Genomic DNA, 19,647 nt, shown 5'->3' on the forward strand with positions numbered 1-19,647 from the left:
ATTATTTTTATTTTTTTGCAGTAAAAAAATAATTAATTTAGGTATTCTGTATCCAACTATTCACACAAATAAAAAAAGTGACGAGATCATGTCTCAATGTAATCAAGGTAGGAAATTATTATTTTCAAATACAATCTCTTTTTGGAATTAGTTGTGGTCAATTTGCAGTGTACAAATTATTCTAATTATGTTCCGGCTCCCGACCATCCGATCCGACAAAAATCAGCCCGCTGCTGAATTATATTGCCTACCCCTGGTATAGTGGTATGATAATAGTACAGGAGTACTGCAGCAGGACCAAGACAGTCTTCATGCAGTTATTACTAAGGTGTACAGAGGGTTAAAACTGATGCCACAGACATTGTTAGTGGATATTGAAGCGAAACTGGTTGAAATGACGTCATTATAATCAGAAACTGATGTCCTTTCAACTAGTTTTTCTCAGTTTTGGCTGCTGGGAAAAGGCTCATAATCAATCAGTTTTGTGACAATGTCTGTCCAGGGGGCAGATCTGGACCAGGGGGCAGATCTGTTTAAACGCAGGTGCATTGGTTTAAACCTCAGATGTGGCATAAACGTTCAGAGATAACATGCAGTTAGCTACTTGGCGTTGTCATAGGTGATGTACAGTAGGGTTGGATGATATACCGTATATACCAAATACCAGTGTATTTTGAAATAACCCAGGTAGGATTTTCAATACCGTCAATATAATTTAAACATTAGCCAGTTAGCTAAAGGTAGCTAACGCCGATTAGTGCTCGATATGAAAATCTGTATACCGCTCAACCCCGATGTATAGTATTTAGTTTTGTTGTTTGTTTGTTTCGGCTAGTACCCCATGGACAAAAACAAAGGCGTGAAGATCCCTGTCCAGCTCCGTGTCAACATGTGGCTGGGCCTCTCTGCCCACGAGAAGAAGTTCAACAGCTTCTCAGAGGGAACCTTCAGTGTGTTTGCAGAAATGGTATTCTTATTGTTATTCACATGGGTTTTGTGGCAATGCTTTGTTTTACAGTACTAAAGTTGGTATTTTAGCTGGTCTTTACTATGCTGATGAATCTCTTTTCCCTCACCACCTCGTTCTCGCTCTCCCTCTTCACCCTCAGTATGAGAACCAGGCCCAGGTGTTTGGGAAGTGGGGCACCACAGGGTTGATGTACCGGCATAAGTTCTCTGACGTGACGGGGAAGGTGAAGCTGAAACAGGAGTGCTTCATGCCCCCCAGGGCGTGGGAGTGGGAAGGCGAGTGGTTCGTTGACCCCGAGAGAGGGTGAGAGTGACCTGTTGGCATGCTTAAGCACACACAAACACATGTACGATGTGCGCACACCCACACACACACACACACTCGTACTCACTCACACACGCATACTTATACTCATATCCACACACACTCACACAAACTCACTCAGACACACACACACACACACACACACCCACACACACACTCATACTCACTCACACACGCATACTTATACTCATATCCACACAAACTCACTCAGACACACACACACACACACACACACACACACACACACACACACACACACACACACACACACACACACACACACACACACACACACACACACACACACACAAAGAAGTTTGTGGACCCTGATAGATGGTGAGCGGGAGATCTCTTGCGCTATAAATAATTGAATTCCTGTTTTCATTGTTTGTTTTCAGTAGTTTACATTTCAGTTGGACTACCCCACCCACACGAATCTAGCTTGGTCTGGCAATGTCTGTGGTTGTTGTTAGGGAATCATCCTCTTTCCGTCTCTGTAGATGAGTATAGTACTCAGTACACAATAGTCCCACTTCCACCTCATCCACTCCACCTAAGTCCTCATTGTTTGCCTCTGAGTCAGGAGTGCACAACACCAGCCCCCTCATAGTACTCCTATATAAACACTTCCCCAAACAGTTACCTCATTGATTTGGTTGATTTGACCTTTCCCCAGACAGTTACCTCATTGATTTGACCTTTCCCCAGACAGTTACCTCATTGATTTGGTTGATTTGACCTTTCCCCAGACAGTTACCTCATTGATTTGATTGATTTGACCTTTCCCCAGACAGTTACCTCATTGATTTGGTTGATTTGACTTTTCCCCAGATACGGTTACCTCATTGATTTGACCTTTCCCCAGACACAGTTACCTCATTGATTTGGTTGATTTGACCTTTTTCAAGACATTTCTTCAGTGGTTCAATCCTACCTTCTTTCCACTAGAGGTGAGCATTCCTCGTCTAAGCTCCAGCTGCCAGTACTCGATAGGTTAGTGGGATCAAGCCCGCTATTTGTGATGTGTATGTCTGTGTTTGGTTTTACTATCCTTGTGGGGACCAGAAGTCCTCACAGGGATAGTAAAACCAGGAACATTTTGACAAGTGGGGACATTTCGCCGGTCTCCACAAGGAAAAAGGCTATTTTAGGTTTAGGGTTAGGGTTACAATTAGGGTTAGTGTTAGGTTTAGGAGTTAGGGTTAGGGGGGTTTGGATTAAGGTTTGGGTTAGGGGTTAGGGTTAGGGTTAGGGGTTAAGGAAAATTGGATTTTGAATGGAATCATTGTTTGGTCCCCACAAGGATAGTCAAACAAACGTGTGTGTCTGTGTGATTCAGCCTGCTAACAGAAGCAGACGCGGGGCACACAGAGTTCACAGACGAGGTCTACCAGAACGAGACACGTTTCATTGGCGGGGAGTGGAAGCCTGCTGCCGACCCCTTCACAGACGTGGTGAGACAAGAGCAGCACACACAGACACACACACTATTGCTAGAGACAACCCTGTTGCCTGTACGCAGACCCCTCTATCTACAAGAGGGAAGAAATATGTAACATTGAGAAGTTAAGCTGACCCCTCAGTGTCACATTCATTCTCCCTTTAGGACGAAATTGTATGTTCTCTTTTTCTTACAAAAAGAGGCCAATGAAACTGAAGCCATTTAGTCTGTTTCCTATGCAATTTGATCTACTAGACTAAGTAGCGACAGGTACTCTTCCCTGGATTCATTTTATGCACATATCACTCACTGTCATGTTTTAAGTCATGTTTCCCTTGTCAAGAGAGCTGCATATAGCCTGGGTACCATTCCACTTTGTGTCTCTCCTTGTCATGCCAAGAAAAAATAAAATAAAAGTTATTTCTTAATAACAGTATTTATAGTTGTACTTAAAATTCTGGATGTTGAAGTTGCCAAATGTCCAGACTGTTTGGCACATGACACCAAGTACAAGGAATGAAAACAGGTCTGGATTTCAGGCTAAGCTGCGTAGCCTTGATGTTTTCAAACTGTGATGCTTATTGTTTTGATGTCGGGGAGTTTACACAGACAGCTACCTTTTACCACAATCGTGCTTGTTTCAATGAATCCCATATATATATATATAGAGGCTTAGTTAAATACTTGATAGGAGACTAGAAACCAATGTGAATCAATCCCTCCCACACAGAATACCCAGAGGGGAAAATACAGTGCTACTTCCCTACTTTTATAAACAGTCTCTCTGTATTGTTTTGATGTTGTATGTGGTGTCATTGTCGCATGTTGATATACAGCCATTGTGTAATGTTGGAAGTGACTGACTGTGACTGTTCTGTGTAGAATGGGCAGAAGAGCCAGAGTCCAGGGGAGATAGAGTGTCCTGCTGGTTGGAAGTGGGAGGATGACTGGAGCTTCGACAGCAACAGGGCTGTGGATGAGAAAGGTAAAGAAGTGCTGGAATTATTCTCCTTCATATCCATAACCCTGATGATAACACTGGGATTATTCTCCTTCATATCCATAACCCAGATGATAACACTGGGATTATTCTCCTTCATATCCATAACCCAGATGATAACACTGGGATTATTCTCCTTCATATCCATAACCCAGATGATAACACTGGGATTATTCTCCTTCATATCCATAACCCAGATGATAACACTGGGATTATTCTCCTTCATATCCATAACCCAGATGATAACACTGGGATTGATTTTATAATGAACTGGTGTATACTTGTTTCAATCAAACAATCAATATTGTTTAAGGATTGCATTATCATATGTAGAACAATATGGCACTGTATTGTATACCATTTAATTGATACACCTCTTCTGTACCGTATTTTGACTTGACCTATTATAACCAATATGATACTACAGTATAAAGCTGAATGTCCTCTGACTCTGTATACCGTTTGTCACTGTGTGTGTTGTGTACCAGGTTGGGAGTATGGCGTCACCATTCCCCCCGATGACAAGCCAAAGTCCTGGGGAGCAGCAGAGAAGATGTACCACATCCACCGCAGGAAGAGACTCTTACGACCACGCAGGAAAATAGCAGACACTAAAGCAGCACCTGAGGTGAGCGGAGGATGAAGAAGAAAAGCGGAGGGAGGAAAAGGAGGGAAGAGGAAGGGGAGGGAGAAGGAAGAGGAGGAGTTGAAGGAAGAGGAGGAGGGGTAGGAGGAGAAGGAGAAGGAAGATGATGAGGTAAGGGAGGAAGAGCAGGAGGGTAGGAGAAGGGGAAGGAGGAAGAGAAAAAGAAGGAAGAGGAAGGGGAAGGAGAAGAAGGGAAAGGAGGATGGAGGAGAAGGAAGAGGTTATAGAGGGGGAAGAGGAGAAGGAAGGGGAGGGAGGAGGGGAAGAAGGGAAAGGAGGATGGAGGAGAAGGAAGAGGTTATAAAAGAGGAAAAGGAGAAGGAAGGGGAAGAAGGGAAAGGAGGATGGAGGAGAAGGAAGAGGTTTTAGAAGAGGAAGAGGAGAAGGAAGGGGAGGGAGGAGGGGAAGAAGGGAAAGGAGGATGGAGGAGAAGGAAGAGGTTATAAAAGAGGAAAAGGAGAAGGAAGGGGAAGAAGGGAAAGGAGGATGGAGGAGAAGGAAGAGGTTTTAGAAGAGGAAGAGGAGAAGGAAGGGGAGGGAGGAGGGGAAGAAGGGAAAGGAGGATGGAGGAGAAGGAAGAGGTTTTAGAAGAAGAGAGGAGGAAAATATTTAGTGTGCAGGGTAGAGTGGAAGCATGTGTGTGTCTGTATTTCAAGTGCTAAAGTTCTAGTTCTTACACATTGTCCACTGCCTCTCTGTTGACTCTACAGAGGCGGGATCCCGGCGAAGGCTGGGAATACTCGTCCTTGATTGGCTGGAAGTTCCACAGGAAAGAGCGTTCGTCTGACACATTCCGCCGTCGCCGCTGGAGACGCAAGATGGCTCCGTCAAATGGGATAGGAGCATCAGCCATCTTCAGATTGGAGGGGGCGCTGGTCAGTAACTTCTTCTGAGTTCAAAAACAATTGACTTACACAGGAAGGCTAGACTTAAACTAGACTATGATGCCACACATCAAAGTACATCAAAATTGCTTCATTTTACATTTACATTTACATTTACATTTAAGTCATTTAGCAGACGCTCTTATCCAGAGCGACTTACAAATTGGTGCATTCACCTTATGATATCCAGTGGAACAGCCACTTTACAATAGTGCATCTAACTCTTTTAAGGGGGGGGGGGGTTAGAAGGATTACTTTATCCTATCCTAGGTATTCCTTAAAGAGGTGGGGGTTCAGGTGTCTCCGGAAGGTGGTGATTGACTCCGCTGACCTGGCGTCGTGAGGGAGTTTGTTCCACCATTGGGGTGCCAGAGCAGCGAACAGTTTTGACTGGGCTGAGTGGGAACTGTACTTCCTCAGTGGTAGGGAGGCGAGCAGGCCAGAGGTGGATGAACGCAGTGCCCTTGTTTGGGTGTAGGGCCTGATCAGAGCCTGAAGGTACGGAGGTGCCGTTCCCCTCACAGCTCCGTAGGCAAGCACCATGGTCTTATAGCGGATGCGAGCTTCAACTGGAAGCCAGTGGAGAGAGCGGAGGAGCGGGGTGACGTGAGAGAACTTGGGAAAGTTGAACACCAGACGGGCTGCGGCGTTCTGGATGAGTTGTAGGGGTTTAATGGCACAGGCAGGGAGCCCAGCCAACAGCGAGTTGCAGTAATCCAGACGGGAGATGACAAGTGCCTGGATTAGGACCTGCGCCGCTTCCTGCGTGAGGCAGGGTCGTACTCTGCGAATGTTGTAGAGCATGAACCTACAGGAACGGGTCACCGCCTTGATGTTAGTTGAGAACGACAGGGTGTTGTCCAGGATCACGCCAAGGTTCTTAGCACTCTGGGAGGAGGACACAATGGAGTTGTCAACCGTGATGGCGAGATCATGGAACGGGCAGTCCTTCCCCGGGAGGAAGAGCAGCTCCGTCTTGCCAAGGTTCAGCTTGAGGTGGTGATCCGTCATCCACACTGATATGTCTGCCAGACATGCAGAGATGCGATTCACCACCTGGTTATCAGAGGGGGGAAAGGAGAAGATTAATTGTGTGTCGTCTGCATAGCAATGATAGGAGAGACCATGTGAGGATATGACAGAGCCAAGTGACTTGGTGTATAGCGAGAATAGGAGAGGGCCTAGAACAGAGCCCTGGGGGACACCAGTGGTGAGAGCACGTGGTGCGGAGACAGATTCTCGCCACGCCACCTGGTAGGAGCGACCTGTCAGGTAGGACGCAATCCAAGCGTGGGCCGCGCCGGAGATGCCCAGCTCGGAGAGGGTGGAGAGGAGGATCTGATGGTTCACAGTATCAAAGGCAGCCGATAGGTCTAGAAGGATGAGAGCAGAGGAGAGAGAGTTAGCTTTAGCAGTGCGGAGCGCCTCCGTGACACAGAGAAGAGCAGTCTCAGTTGAATGACTAGTCTTGAAACCTGACTGATTTGGATCAAGAAGGTCATTCTGAGAGAGATAGCAGGAGAGCTGGCCAAGGACGGCACGTTCAAGAGTTTTGGAGAGAAAAGAAAGAAGGGATACTGGTCTGTAGTTGTTGATATCGGAGGGATCGAGTGTAGGTTTTTTCAGAAGGGGTGCAACTCTCGCTCTCTTGAAGACGGAAGGGACGTAGCCAGCGGTCAAGGATGAGTTGATGAGCGAGGTGAGGTAAGGGAGAAGGTCTCCGGAAATGGTCTGGAGAAGAGAGGAGGGGATAGGGTCAAGCGGGCAGGTTGTTTTACAAATTTTGTTTTTTCACGGGCAGAAGATTGATAGTCAATTTTATAATTGTTACTCTCTCTCAGCTGTGTGACTGGGTTGTGGAGACAAATAAAGTACTACTTTAGTTACAAAGTGTTAGGTTCTAGATAAACAGAGTAAAAAACTCACAGACGCTTATTAAAGCTAATTTTGTCACCCACTGGGTCATACAGCTGCGTAACACAAGGAACATATTCACACAAGCACTGGTATTTAACCATTTCTACTATGCTGAGCCCCTCGTTACACATCGGAACAGCCAATACACCTCTGTTGCTATCCAGAAGATTAGTGATATATGTTCTTCCTCACTTCATCTAACCTGACCTCTGCCCAAATTGCTCACACCTCCCCAACTCACGGCTGTCATGTTGACTGGTACCAGACTGTGTCTCTTCTCCTCCCAGAGGATCCCTGATGGCTAACAATAACATATCTTGACAAAATGTAAACATTATACATTCCCCTCTCTCCCTCAGTGACATGAATATGTGTATTTCATATCTAAAAGTCAGAACCCATCAAAAGGCTTCGGGAAACCCAGTCCATGATAATAAAATGGAATTTGGCCAAGTGCCTTTTAGTGTGTTATCTTGATTATAATATCCTCTCATTATTCTCCTCCATCTGCCCCTTCCTGCCCAGTGATCCTGGTTGGCAAAGCACTCAAAAGGCACAGATTAGACCAGAGATGACTCATGCCCTATTTATTTATTCACGGTGGTGTGCTATTTGTGCTGCTGTACCATCATGGGCCCTATCCAGAAACAAACCCAAACCCCTAGTCCCTGGACACTTATGGAGATTCAAGAGGATTGGATAGATTTAAGCAATATCGTTATAGCTCCAGCAGGGTCCAATAATCTAAAATCTTCTATGTGTCTAGGGGGTAGGATCTAGGGTTTCTTTTTTTGGACTTGGCCTTGTGTCCTGATGTTATTATGTCCTGATGTCATGTCATGATGAGCTTGTAATCAATGCACATATTTTCCTAATGGATGATCATGATAAAGTAATAACTATAAAATAAAGACAAATGTATTCAACTTTCACCACTTTAGAATTACCCATCTCTCTAATGAAGGCATTGCTAGTCCTGTTCTGAACTGGTCTCCGTCTCTCTGGCTGTGTTTACACAGGCAGCCCTATTCTGATCTTTTTCCCACTTATTGGCAAAGAGCTGATCTGATTGGTCAAAAGACCAATTAGTGGGAAAAGGTCAGACTGGGGGTGTCTTTGTAAACATAGCCTCTGTGATTTGTCTACAGGGGATAGATGTTGATGAGAAAGCCAGTAAGAAGGACGCAGCCAGACTGTTTGGTGCCAACACACCCACCGTTTCCTGTAACTTTGACCGTGAGTAACATTGACCCATGCCAGCTGATTGCAGACACTGATTATGTGATTAAGGCTGTGGCCACACAGAGATAGATGAAAGAGTATGAAAAACACATAAGCATTGGTCACGGTCCGGTTTTTCCATTAAAAAAGTAAAATAATTTCCACATACAAATGAGTTGCATACTTAACAAGATAGACAACATCAGCATATTTTTTTTTTATCCCCTTTTCCCCCCAATTTTTGTGGTATCCAATCGCTAGTAATTACTATCTTGTCTCATCGCTACAACTCCCGTACGGGCTCGGGAGAGACGAAGGTCGAAAGCCATGCGTCCTCCGAAGCACAACCCAACCAAGCCGCACTGCTTCTTTAACACAGCGCGCCTCCAACCCGGAAGCCAGCCGCACCAATGTGTCGGAGGAAACACTGTGCACCTGGTCCCCTTGGTTAGCGCGCACTGCGCCCGGCCCGCCACAGGAGTCGCTGGAGCGCGATGAGACAAGGATATCCCTACCGGCCAAACCCTCCCTAACCCGGATGACGCTAGCCCAATTGTGCGTCGCCCCCACGGACCTCCCGGTCGCGGCCGGCTGCGACAGAGCCTGGGCGCGAACCCAGAGACTCTGGTGGAGCAGCTAGCACTGCGATGCAGTGCCCTAGACCACTGCGCCACCCGGGAGTCCAACATCAGCATTTTTTTTGATTACAGATAGGCATTCATCATCTCCTTTGTTTGTGAAGGTATGACTCCACTTGAAAAAACACTGGCCCAAATGTTGTTGTTTTTTACGGAGAATCTCTGTCTGGCCGCAGCCTGAAATGTTGATTTCTCCTCAGATTCCTCCACTCCACTGCTCTTCCTCTCAGGAAGTCTGGGCCCACACTTTTCAGATGACATTAAATCACTATGCCTCTCTCTTCAGGGTCGTATATGTACCATCTGAGGGTGTATGTCTATCAGGCCAGGAATCTCATCGCCATGGACAGGGACAGCTTCTCAGGTGAGGAAAATCATATAATGTAGATAAATGGATAGCTCACTTTTTTTCAACTTACCAAGCGGTTTGTTGCATCCAAACCATTTGTTTGTTAGCTAGTTATTGAGCACTGTCCACAATCTCCTGGCTAGCGCTTTTGAAACATCTAAGCAATGCTAGTGGGAACAGACTGGGTTGTTTCCACTAGCCTTGCATGGGGAAAGAGAGAGGTGGAGGTGGAAGCGTAACCCGATCCTTACAGCAGTTGTAATTGAACCACTAGCTGATTTAAATCCGTTTTATCAATACAATGACTGTGCTCTGGTCTCCTGCTTCAGATCCCTACGCCCATGTGTCCTTCCTGCATGTGAGTAAGACCACAGAGGTCATCAGGGCCACTCTGAACCCCACCTGGGACCAGACCCTCATCTTTAATGACATCGAGATCTATGGAGACCCCCAGACCATTGCACAGAACCCCCCCAACGTGGTGCTGGAGCTCTATGACAGTGACCAGGTGGTATGTACCATATCGTACCCTCACTTACCCTACCAGTTGTAGTGTATTAGCAACACTTAGTGGTGCAATACCAGACGAGCACTGTACATACATGTGATACACTTATGTACATGTATGTGGTCAATGTGTGTGACCACCACTAAGTACATTTCAATGAATCCTGTGAGTCCAAGTCAAGTCAATACATTACACCCGTCAATTTCCATCCACTGCCTGTTCACCTGGACTTATTCACCTGTGCCCTGTTAAGTCACATCCAGCCCTGTCTATTTCAACATATTGTAAGTTCGTGTGCCTGGTGCCACGTGTCATATTGTAAGTTCAAGAATATTTTGGTACCATTGTTTTTGACTAGTGCAAGCAGTTGATACTTGTCTAGCTATCTGTTATTCTTATTTTTTTTAAGCGTGTATGTTGGAAGCATCTGGGATGAGTGCACTGTCCTTGAGACAAAAAATAACAAAATAACTGTTGTTTTTGTCTCACGCCCTGACCAAACCAAAATAGAGACATAAAAAAGATCTCTAAGGTCAGGGCGTGAGTTGGGGTGGGAGTTCTATGTTTTGTGTTTCTATGATTTTCTATTTCTATGTTTTGGCTGGGTATGGTTCTCAATCAGGGACAGCTGTCTATCGTTGTCTCTGATTGGGAACCATACTTAGGTATCTTTTTTTCCCACCGTTCTGTGTGGGAAGTTGTCTTTGTTTGTTGGCACTATTGCCTTTAGCTTCACGGTTTGTTTTGTATGGTTTATTGTTTTTTGTCAGCGTCATTCTGAAATAAAGTAAAATGTACGCTCACCACGCTGCACCTTGGTCCTCATACTTCAACAGCCGTGACAGTTTGTTTTTCTTTACTGTTACTCTTGTACTATTAGCTAGTCATTTTTGAAGGTTTTACTTGAAATTATCTGGATATGTGGTTGTTTACCTACTTTAGTTGAATGCACTGATTGCAAGTCGCTCTGAAAAAGTATCTGCTAAATGTACTAAAATGTAAATGTAGATGCTACATATCCCTGTGCTGTGTCCGACTCTCAGGGTAAAGACGAGGCCATGGGTCGCTGTACGTGTCCCCCTGTGGTGAAGCTGAACCTCGGCACGGTGATCTCCCCCAAACTGCTGTGGTTCCCCGTCACCAAGAAAGGCCGCAACGCAGGAGAGATGCTGGTGGCTGCTGAGCTTTTGCTGAAAGACAAGGTAAAGTACTACCCAGCTAGCACATAATGTTCTGAGAACCATATGTTTCTTAGAGCTTGGTGAAAGCTTTGTGGTCCTATAGTTATTTTATATACAACCTTCCCGCAACTTTCTGGGAATGGTGCAGGATAGTTACTTGGCTTTGGAACATTCTCAGCACATTTAAGGAACCTGACAAAAAACTGTATTTTCTTGGTATTTCATTACTTTAACAGAACGTTTCCTAAAAGTTCAAAGATGGTTACATTCAATTAATATGCTGGTAATGTTCTAGGAACATTCTCCAATTTGTTTGACATTGGGAATGTTCTGAAATAGTTCAGAGAACGTTAAGAAACAACATTCTTCTGTGGGAATTTCAGTACTTCAGAATAACTTTTCGTACAGGTTTCCTCATGATTCTATTTAAAGTAATGTTCTCAAATTGTTCGGAGAACGTTAAGAGCTTTTTTGTAAGGTGCACAGAACGTTTTTAGAATGTATGTTTAAAACATATACATTCCGTTCTTCTCAGCATCAACAAAACTCTCTCTATCCTTTATCTTGTTAAGTGTGTTGGCCGTGCCCACCAATTGGCCACACCTGCTCTTAATAAGTACTTGTTTCCTTTGAAATGGGGTCTGTTTGAATAGACTAAAATTAACAGCTTTGTATGAGTTTAAAAAAAAAATATGGCATGCTAGCTCCAACCTGCTGGTGCAGTGGGCTAATTCCATGGATAGACAACAGAAGCTCATAGGTTTGCATCTCACTGACGCTGTGCCACAATAAAAAAGAAATGTGTTTGCATGATTAATGCCTAAGTTCAAAACAGGTAACCCAAACTAAGCTAGCAGTTTTATTAAAAGTCTCAGAACATTATTTAATTGCCTTCAAATAACCTAGAATTTCCATTCTTAAAGTTTAGAAAACCTCACAGGAAAACATTCAGAGAACCGTAATAAAACTTTCTCAGAACCTCCCTGCAACTTAGAAATGTGTTCCCAGAACAGGTGAAATTTTCACTTACGTTCTAAGAACGTGGCTTCTCTTATGGCTTCTCTACCAGAACAAATGGGAAACCAAAAAAGTACGTTCCCACAACTTCCAATGAAGCAAATATGCTAGCTGGGTAGTGCCCCGTGTTGCAGTGTCTTTCAGGTGAAAGTAGCTCCTAACCACAGTTCTAGGATCAGATTGCTTTACCCCTAACCTCAAGCGCCAGGTGGGTGGAAAATATCTGACTGTGTCAGTGGTTGGTGCAACTTCCATCAACTCCAGTCCAGGTCGAGTTACTGTAGAGCACTTTTTTGTGAACATCACTATATGAAATACATTTAATTGATTGATGTGTATTACTTTTAGGCCAATGAGAGCGACTTGCCCCTGTTGCCCCCCAGACGAGGAGCGACGCTCTACATGGTTCCTCAGGGAATCAGGCCTGTCGTACAGCTTACCGCCATCGAGGTGAGGCCTCAGGCAGTCCGCAAAACCATCAAACACACACTCACATGCACGCTTGTGCATGCATGAACTCATACACACACAACACACACACACACATGAACACACACGCAAGCACACATTCACACACATGAAGACACACACACATTCTCCTCTGTGTTTCTCTTTCTCGTGTGTGTGTGTGTGTGTGTGTGTGTGTGTGTGTGTTCATGCACACTCGTGCTTGTGTGTGTGTTTGCGTTGTGTCCTAGATCTTAGCCTGGGGTCTGAGGAACATGAAGACCTACCAGTTGGCCACAGTCACCTCTCCCAGTCTCATGGTGGAGTGTGGGGGGGAGGTCGTCCAGACGGCCGTCATCAAGAACATCAAGAAGAACCCCAACTTCCCCGGATCTGTCCTCTTCTTTAAAGTGGTACTGCAACTTCACTTCAAACTCAGTGTACTGTATCACAGTTCTCTCTATGACATATACTATTAATATCAGGGACTGGAAGGAAAAGACAAATACTCTCGATTGTAAACAAAGGGACTGAATGAACATGACATGAATGTACTATATTTGAGTGGTGTTTACTGGTATTTTCACTGTACACCATAAAATGGATACGTACTGTAAATTTGTATCCAAGGTGATACTTAACTAGTTTGGTCTCAGATATGTTTGTGATTGACAATGACCACAGGAGCTGGCAAGACTGCTCAAACAGATCTGGGACTAGGCTAATCCTTAAAGCTAAAATCCACAAAAGGTGTCACTGGTCACCCCGCAGGTTGACGTTTATTGTCCTGGAGGCAGAACTGAGCAATTTCCCCTTAGATAGGAAAGGGGATACCTAGTCAGTTGTACAATTTAATGCATTCAACTGAAATGTGTCTTCCACATTTAATCCAACCCCTCTGAATCAGAGAGGTGCGGAGGGCAGCCTTAATTGACATCCACGTCTTCGGCACTCGGAACAGTGGATTAACTGCCTTGCTCACAGGCAGAATGACAGATTTTTACCTTGTCAGCTCCAGCAATCTTTCGGCAAGCTGCAACGTCAAAATGGGATCTTTTGTAAAAATTCATGAAAACTAAAATGAGCTATTTGGTCTATATTTAAGGTTAGCGTAGGCATTAGGGTTCGCAGTGTGGTTAAGGTTAGGTTTAAAACAGGATTTTATGACTTTGTGGCGGTGCCAGCTAGTGAACACGCTGCAGAGCTGCCTCCAGAAAATGATTCATGACAAAAACGCTAATCTGCGGTCGCCCCAGGCACATTTGTTAATGATTTTGTAACGAAGGAGATGAGCATCCATCATGATGGTAAAAAGTACATACTCTGTTCTATTGTTCCTGCAATGATGTCAGAACCAAATAAACAGCGTTCGTTGTTTGAAATAACGTCTTTGTTGTAATATCTCAAATGGACGTGGAAGTACCAGCACTATAGATTCCAGCTTTAAGGACCCCGATTATTGATGCATTTTACATCCCAATAAATAATTACTTAGGTTGAAATGTTTGACAATCATTAAGATAAACCAGTTTAAATGTCTCTGCATTGATATGATGCTTTCTGTTGAATGGATTGATTGTCTTCGATTTGATCCTATAGCTTATGCACTAATTGTAAGTCGCTAAGAGCGTCTGTTAAATGTCTAATATGTATATGTAAAATGTAGTTTCTATATCACTGGTAACACTGTGAGTTGTCTGAGCCAGGTTAACCCTTCCCCCCCCCCCCCCCCCCCCTCCCCCCAGCTCCTACCCAAAGAGGAGATGTACACCCCTCCCATTGTTCTGAAGGTGATGGACCACCGGCCGTTCGGCAGGAAGCCCATTGTGGGCCAATGTACCCTCTCCCTGGAGGAGTTCCGCTGTGACCCTTACGTCACCAATGCTGAGGTGGCCATGTCTTCCAAAGGTACACGCATACAAACAGAACCACGTATGCACGCACACAAATACGCATGAACGTATGCACGAATGCGCACACAGATACACACACGCAACATTGCTGAAGTGTTGTACCCCCCTCATCTATTTACTACCCCCCTTATTGTCTGTTGTGTATTGTTGTATTAGTGGCCATGATGGCAGCAACTCAAGGAGACATCATCATTAACATGGAGGATAGGCCCATCCTTAATACTGAGGTAGCTACTGTAAAACTCATAAAGGACTTTACCGTATGAGCTTGTCTTAGTGTTGTGTTGTTATATCAGAAATGTAGCCTGGGTGCCAGGCTGTTTCTGCTGTATTGTAAAAATAGCTTGGCATGACAATGAGTGACAAAGAGTTGACAAGATAGTACAAACAGATCAAAATGTGTTGTGTGGTTACACATTCTGATGATTTGATTCTCTTTTTCTTCTTAGCTCCACAAGGAGAAGGTGAGATTTTTCCTTTCTTTTATGAATATATATTATCAAGGATGGAAGGAATCAAGGATTTGATGGCTTGTACACTTCTGACAGAGTCTAAATGTGCTCTTATTGAGGCTTATTTGAGTCTGCCTGTTTTGCAGGAGGAGGAGGCAGTTGACTGGTGGAGTAAGTTCTATGCCTCTGTGGGAGAGCACGAGAAGTGTGGGCCGTACCTCAAAAAAGGATACGACACCCTAAAGGTGCAGTAAGAACGTTCTACCACTTCTGTCTCCATGACTGAATGGTTTCAGTTTACCTGTTTCAAAAAAATCTCTTTAGTCTTACAATGGTCACAAGGACTGTTCAATGGACTTTTTCCATCAATATTTAACACCCACCTGGGTTTTACACGACAACCAGTATAATGGTGATGCTGTGAGAAATGTGTGTTTTCTTATATGTATGATGGTGTGAATTGTGTGTATCGTCTCAGGTGTATCAGGGTTGTACATACGGTCAGGTCCCAAATTATTGGCACCCTTGATAAAGATGAGCAATAAAGACTGTATAAAATTCATAATACAAATACTGAGCTATATTGTATGCTCAAAGAAATTGGTATATTATTTTATATTAATTTAATTGTTCAGAGAAAGAGATTTTGTTAACAATAAACCTTAGACCATTCCTCCATACAGAATATTTCCAGCTCCTGGAAAATCATCATCTTACAATGGCCATCTCAGTCTCCGGACTTGAACCCCATTGAAAACCTGTTTGAATTGAAGAGGGCAGTCCATAAGCGTAGAGGAAGGATATCAAGGATCTGGAAAGATTCTGTATGGAGGAATGGTCTAAGATCCCTCCCAACATGTTCTCCAATATCATAAAACATTTGAGAAAAAGTAGTATTGAAAAGGGGTGCCAATAATTTTGACCCCTATCTTTTTTAGATTTTTTCTCATTACTTGTTTAACAAAGTCTCTTTCCCTGAGCAATTGTATTAGAATAAATAACAATATAGCTCAGTGTTTGTATTTATTTTATACTGTTTTTTTTGGTCATCTTTATCGAGTGAGCCAATCATTTTGATTTGTGTGTGTGTTTCAGGTTGTGTGACGTGTGTTTGTCCTCCACATATTAAGGTATGTGTCCTCATGTGTATAACAGTGTGATGTGTGTGTTTTCCCAGGTATATGAAGGGGAGTTGGAGGAGGTCCTAGATTTCCGAGGGCTGACAGATTTCTGTAAAACGTTCCGACTGCAGCGGGGGAAGACTGAGGATGAGGACGACGACCCTTCAGTGGTCGGAGAGTTCAAGGTGATCACAGGCCTCTTTTTCTTTACATAGAACCAATGATAAAACATCCTTATTTTCTCCACTTTATATGTGAACCCAGCCTAAGTATTGACACCTTGCCTGACTTTTGACCCCTGACCCTGCTGGTGTCTCCTGTCCTGTAGGGCTCGTTCCGGGTGTACCCCCTATCTGATGACCCAGGGGTACCAGCCCCACCACGCCAGTTCAGAGAGCTGCCTGAGAGCGGGTTGCAGGAGTGCCTGGTCAGGATCTACGTGGTGCGATGCATGGACCTGCAGCCTAAAGACAACAACGGCATGGTGAGTGGACGCCAAACACAGTCTAACAGACTCTACACACCGAGAACACTTCCGACGCGATCCTGGATAGGCATATGTCAAAAGCTGGATTAAATTCAACTTTCAGCTGAGCGTTTTTGCAGTGCATTTACATAAGTTTGCCCCTCCCCCTCACCAACCAACAGTTCTCATTAAAATACATGACTTATATAGCCTTTTCCCACGATAACACATACCATATTTTAACATTTGTATTTGTATTTGCTTTTTAGTGTGACCCTTACATCAAGATCTCGTTGGGGAAGAAAACAAAAGATGACAGGGATGACTACAAACCAAACACCCTCAATCCAGAGTTTGGCAGGTAAACATTTTTGTATTTTATATTTAACCTTTATTTAACTAGGCAAGTCAGTTAAGAACAAATTATTATTTTACAATGACGGCCTACAGTAGTAGTTTTAACTTAAACCTTCCCTTACAGAAAACTGTCAAAATGCCACTGAAACGGTTGAATTATTGAATTAATGAATGGATGGATGGATAAATGAGTTATTTTGAAATGTATAAAGTTGTTTCAGTCAAGTGAAATCAATAATGCACACAAGTGCATCTGACCAAGTTAACCTCATCTCTTCCTCCTGTGTCAGGATGTTTGAGCTGTCCTGTTTCCTCCCTCAAGACAAAGACCTGAAGATAGCCGTGTACGACTATGACTTGCTCAGCCGAGATGAGAAAGTGGGAGAGACGGTCATTGACCTGGAGAACAGACTCCTCTCTCGCTTCGGCGCCTACTGCGGCCTGCCGCAGTCCTACTGCATGTGAGTGTGCATGTGTCCGTGTGTCTGTCTGTGCGTCTGTCTGTAACGCCCAACGCGGGAGATGAGAAGCAGGTACAGGGAGTGAACCATTTAATACAGATGTAACGGAACAAGAACAGCGTCTGGACATAAACACGACACGACAGACAATGCTACTACAGGGAACAACACAGAGGAGCAGACATACACTACCGTTCAAAAGTTTGGGGTCGCTTAGATTTCCTTATTTTTGAAAGAAAAGATCATTTTTGGACAATTAAAATAACATCAAATTGATCAGAAATACAGTGTAGACATGGTTAATGTTGTAAATTACTATTGTAGCTGGAAACGGCAGATTTTTAAAGGAATATCTGCATAGGCGTACAGAGGGCCATTATCAGCAACCATCACTCCTGTGTTCCAATGGCACGTTGTGTTAGCTAATCCAAGTTTATCATTTTAAAAGGCTAAATGATCATTCGAAAATTATGGTTTTCATTGCAATTATGGTATCACAGCTGAAAACTGTTGTGCTGATTTATAGCAGCAATAAAACTGGCCTTTAGACTAGTTGAGTATCTGGGCATCAGCATTTGTGGGTTCGATTAGTCTCAACATGGCCAGAAACAAAGAACTTTCTTCTGAAACTCGTCAGTCTATTCTTGTTCTGAGAAATGAAGGTTATTCCATGCGAGAAATTGCCAAGAAACTGAAGATCTCATACAATCCTGTGTACTACTCCCTTCACAGAACAGCGCAAACTGTCTCTAACCAGAATAGAAAGAGAAGTGGGAGGCCAAGAGGACAAGTACATCAGTGTCTATTTGGCAGCTTCATTAAATAGTACCCGCACAACACCAGTCTCAACGTCAACAGTGAAGAGGCGACTCCGGGATGCTGGCCTTCTAGGCCGAGTTCCTCTGTCCAGTGTCTTGTTCTTTTGCCCATCTTAATCTTTTCATTTTATTGGCCAGTCTGAGAAATGGCTTTTTCTTTGCAACTCTGCCTAGAAGGCCAGCATCCCGGAGTCGCCTCTTCACTGTTGATGTTGAGACTGGTGTTTTGCGGGTACTATTTAATGAAGCTACCAGTTGAGGACTTTTGAGGCGTCTGTTTTTTATTTATTTATTTATTTTTATTTCACCTTTATTTAACCAGGTAGGCCAGTTGAGAACAAGTTCTCATTTACAACTACGACCTGGCCAAGATAAACCAAAGCAGTGCAACAAAAACAACAACACAGAGTTACACATGAACAAATGTACAGTCAATAACACAATAGAAAAATCTATGTACAGTGTGTGCAAATGCAGAAGACTAGGGAGGTAAGGCAATAAATAGGCCATAGAGGCGAAATAATTACAATTTAGCATTAACACTGGAGTGATAGATGTGTAGATGATGATGTGCAAGTAGAGATACTGGGGTGCAAAAGAGGAAGAGGATAAATAACAATATGGGGACGAGGTAGTTGGGTGTGCAATATACAGATTGGATGTGTACAGGTACAGTGATCGGTAAGCTGCTCTGACAGCTGATGCTTAAAGTTAGAGAGGGAGATATAAGACTCCAGCTTCAGTGGTTTTTGCAATTCGTTCCAGTCATTGTCAGCAGAGAACTGGAAGGAAAGGCGGCCAAAGAAAGTGTTGGCTTTGGGGATGACCAGTGAAATATACCTGCTGGAGTGCGTGCTACGGGTGGGTGTTGCTATGGTGACCAGTGACCTGAGGTAAGGCGGGGCTTTACATAGCATAGACTTATAGATGACCTGGAGCCAGTGGGTTTGGCAACGAATATGTAGTGAGGGCCAGCCAACGAGAGCATACAGGTCGCAGTGGTGGGTAGTATATGGGGCTTTGGTGACAAAACGGATGGCACTGTGATAGACTACATCCAGTTTGCTGAGTAGTGTTGGAGGCTATTTTATAAATGACATCGCCGAAGTCAAGGATCGGTAGGATAGTGAGTTTTACGAGGGTATGTTTGGCAGCATGAGTGAAGGAGGCTTTGTTGCGAAATAGGAAGCCGATTCTAGATTTAATTTTGGATTGGAGATGCTTAATGTGAGTCTGCAAGGAGAGATTAGAGTCTAACCAGACACCGAGGTATTTGTAGTTGTCCACATATTCTAAGTCAAAACCATCCAGAGTAGTGATGCTAGACGGGCGGGTGCGGGCAGCGATCGGTTGAAGAGCTTGCACTTAGTTTTACTTGCATTTAAAAGAAGTTGGAGGCCTCGGAAGGAGTGTTGTATGGCATTGAAGCTCGTTTGGAGGTTTGTTAGCACAGTGTCCAAAGGGCCAGATGTATACAGAATGGTGTCATCTGCGTAGAGGTGGATCAGAGAATCAC

General features: G+C 44.0%; 1 protein-coding gene across 1 annotated transcript in view; it reads left to right on the forward strand.

The window, feature by feature from the left end:
* Positions 1 to 19,647, forward strand: part of LOC129830467 (myoferlin-like) — a 60,281-nt gene that overhangs the window by 27,664 nt on the left and 12,970 nt on the right. The window contains exons 25-44 of the mRNA XM_055893077.1: positions 836 to 967; positions 1,110 to 1,273; positions 2,634 to 2,748; positions 3,618 to 3,720; positions 4,224 to 4,363; positions 5,092 to 5,256; positions 8,331 to 8,418; positions 9,328 to 9,405; positions 9,720 to 9,901; positions 10,942 to 11,100; positions 12,445 to 12,546; positions 12,795 to 12,956; positions 14,289 to 14,451; positions 14,613 to 14,683; positions 14,906 to 14,920; positions 15,055 to 15,153; positions 16,086 to 16,214; positions 16,358 to 16,513; positions 16,765 to 16,856; positions 17,143 to 17,313. Of these exons, the coding sequence (XP_055749052.1) occupies positions 836 to 967; positions 1,110 to 1,273; positions 2,634 to 2,748; positions 3,618 to 3,720; positions 4,224 to 4,363; positions 5,092 to 5,256; positions 8,331 to 8,418; positions 9,328 to 9,405; positions 9,720 to 9,901; positions 10,942 to 11,100; positions 12,445 to 12,546; positions 12,795 to 12,956; positions 14,289 to 14,451; positions 14,613 to 14,683; positions 14,906 to 14,920; positions 15,055 to 15,153; positions 16,086 to 16,214; positions 16,358 to 16,513; positions 16,765 to 16,856; positions 17,143 to 17,313 (2,486 nt within the window). The remainder of the gene's footprint in view (positions 1 to 835; positions 968 to 1,109; positions 1,274 to 2,633; positions 2,749 to 3,617; positions 3,721 to 4,223; positions 4,364 to 5,091; positions 5,257 to 8,330; positions 8,419 to 9,327; positions 9,406 to 9,719; positions 9,902 to 10,941; positions 11,101 to 12,444; positions 12,547 to 12,794; positions 12,957 to 14,288; positions 14,452 to 14,612; positions 14,684 to 14,905; positions 14,921 to 15,054; positions 15,154 to 16,085; positions 16,215 to 16,357; positions 16,514 to 16,764; positions 16,857 to 17,142; positions 17,314 to 19,647) is intronic.

Source organism: Salvelinus fontinalis, chromosome 2 (genome assembly GCF_029448725.1).
Source record: "Salvelinus fontinalis isolate EN_2023a chromosome 2, ASM2944872v1, whole genome shotgun sequence".
Taxonomy (NCBI): domain Eukaryota; kingdom Metazoa; phylum Chordata; class Actinopteri; order Salmoniformes; family Salmonidae; genus Salvelinus; species Salvelinus fontinalis.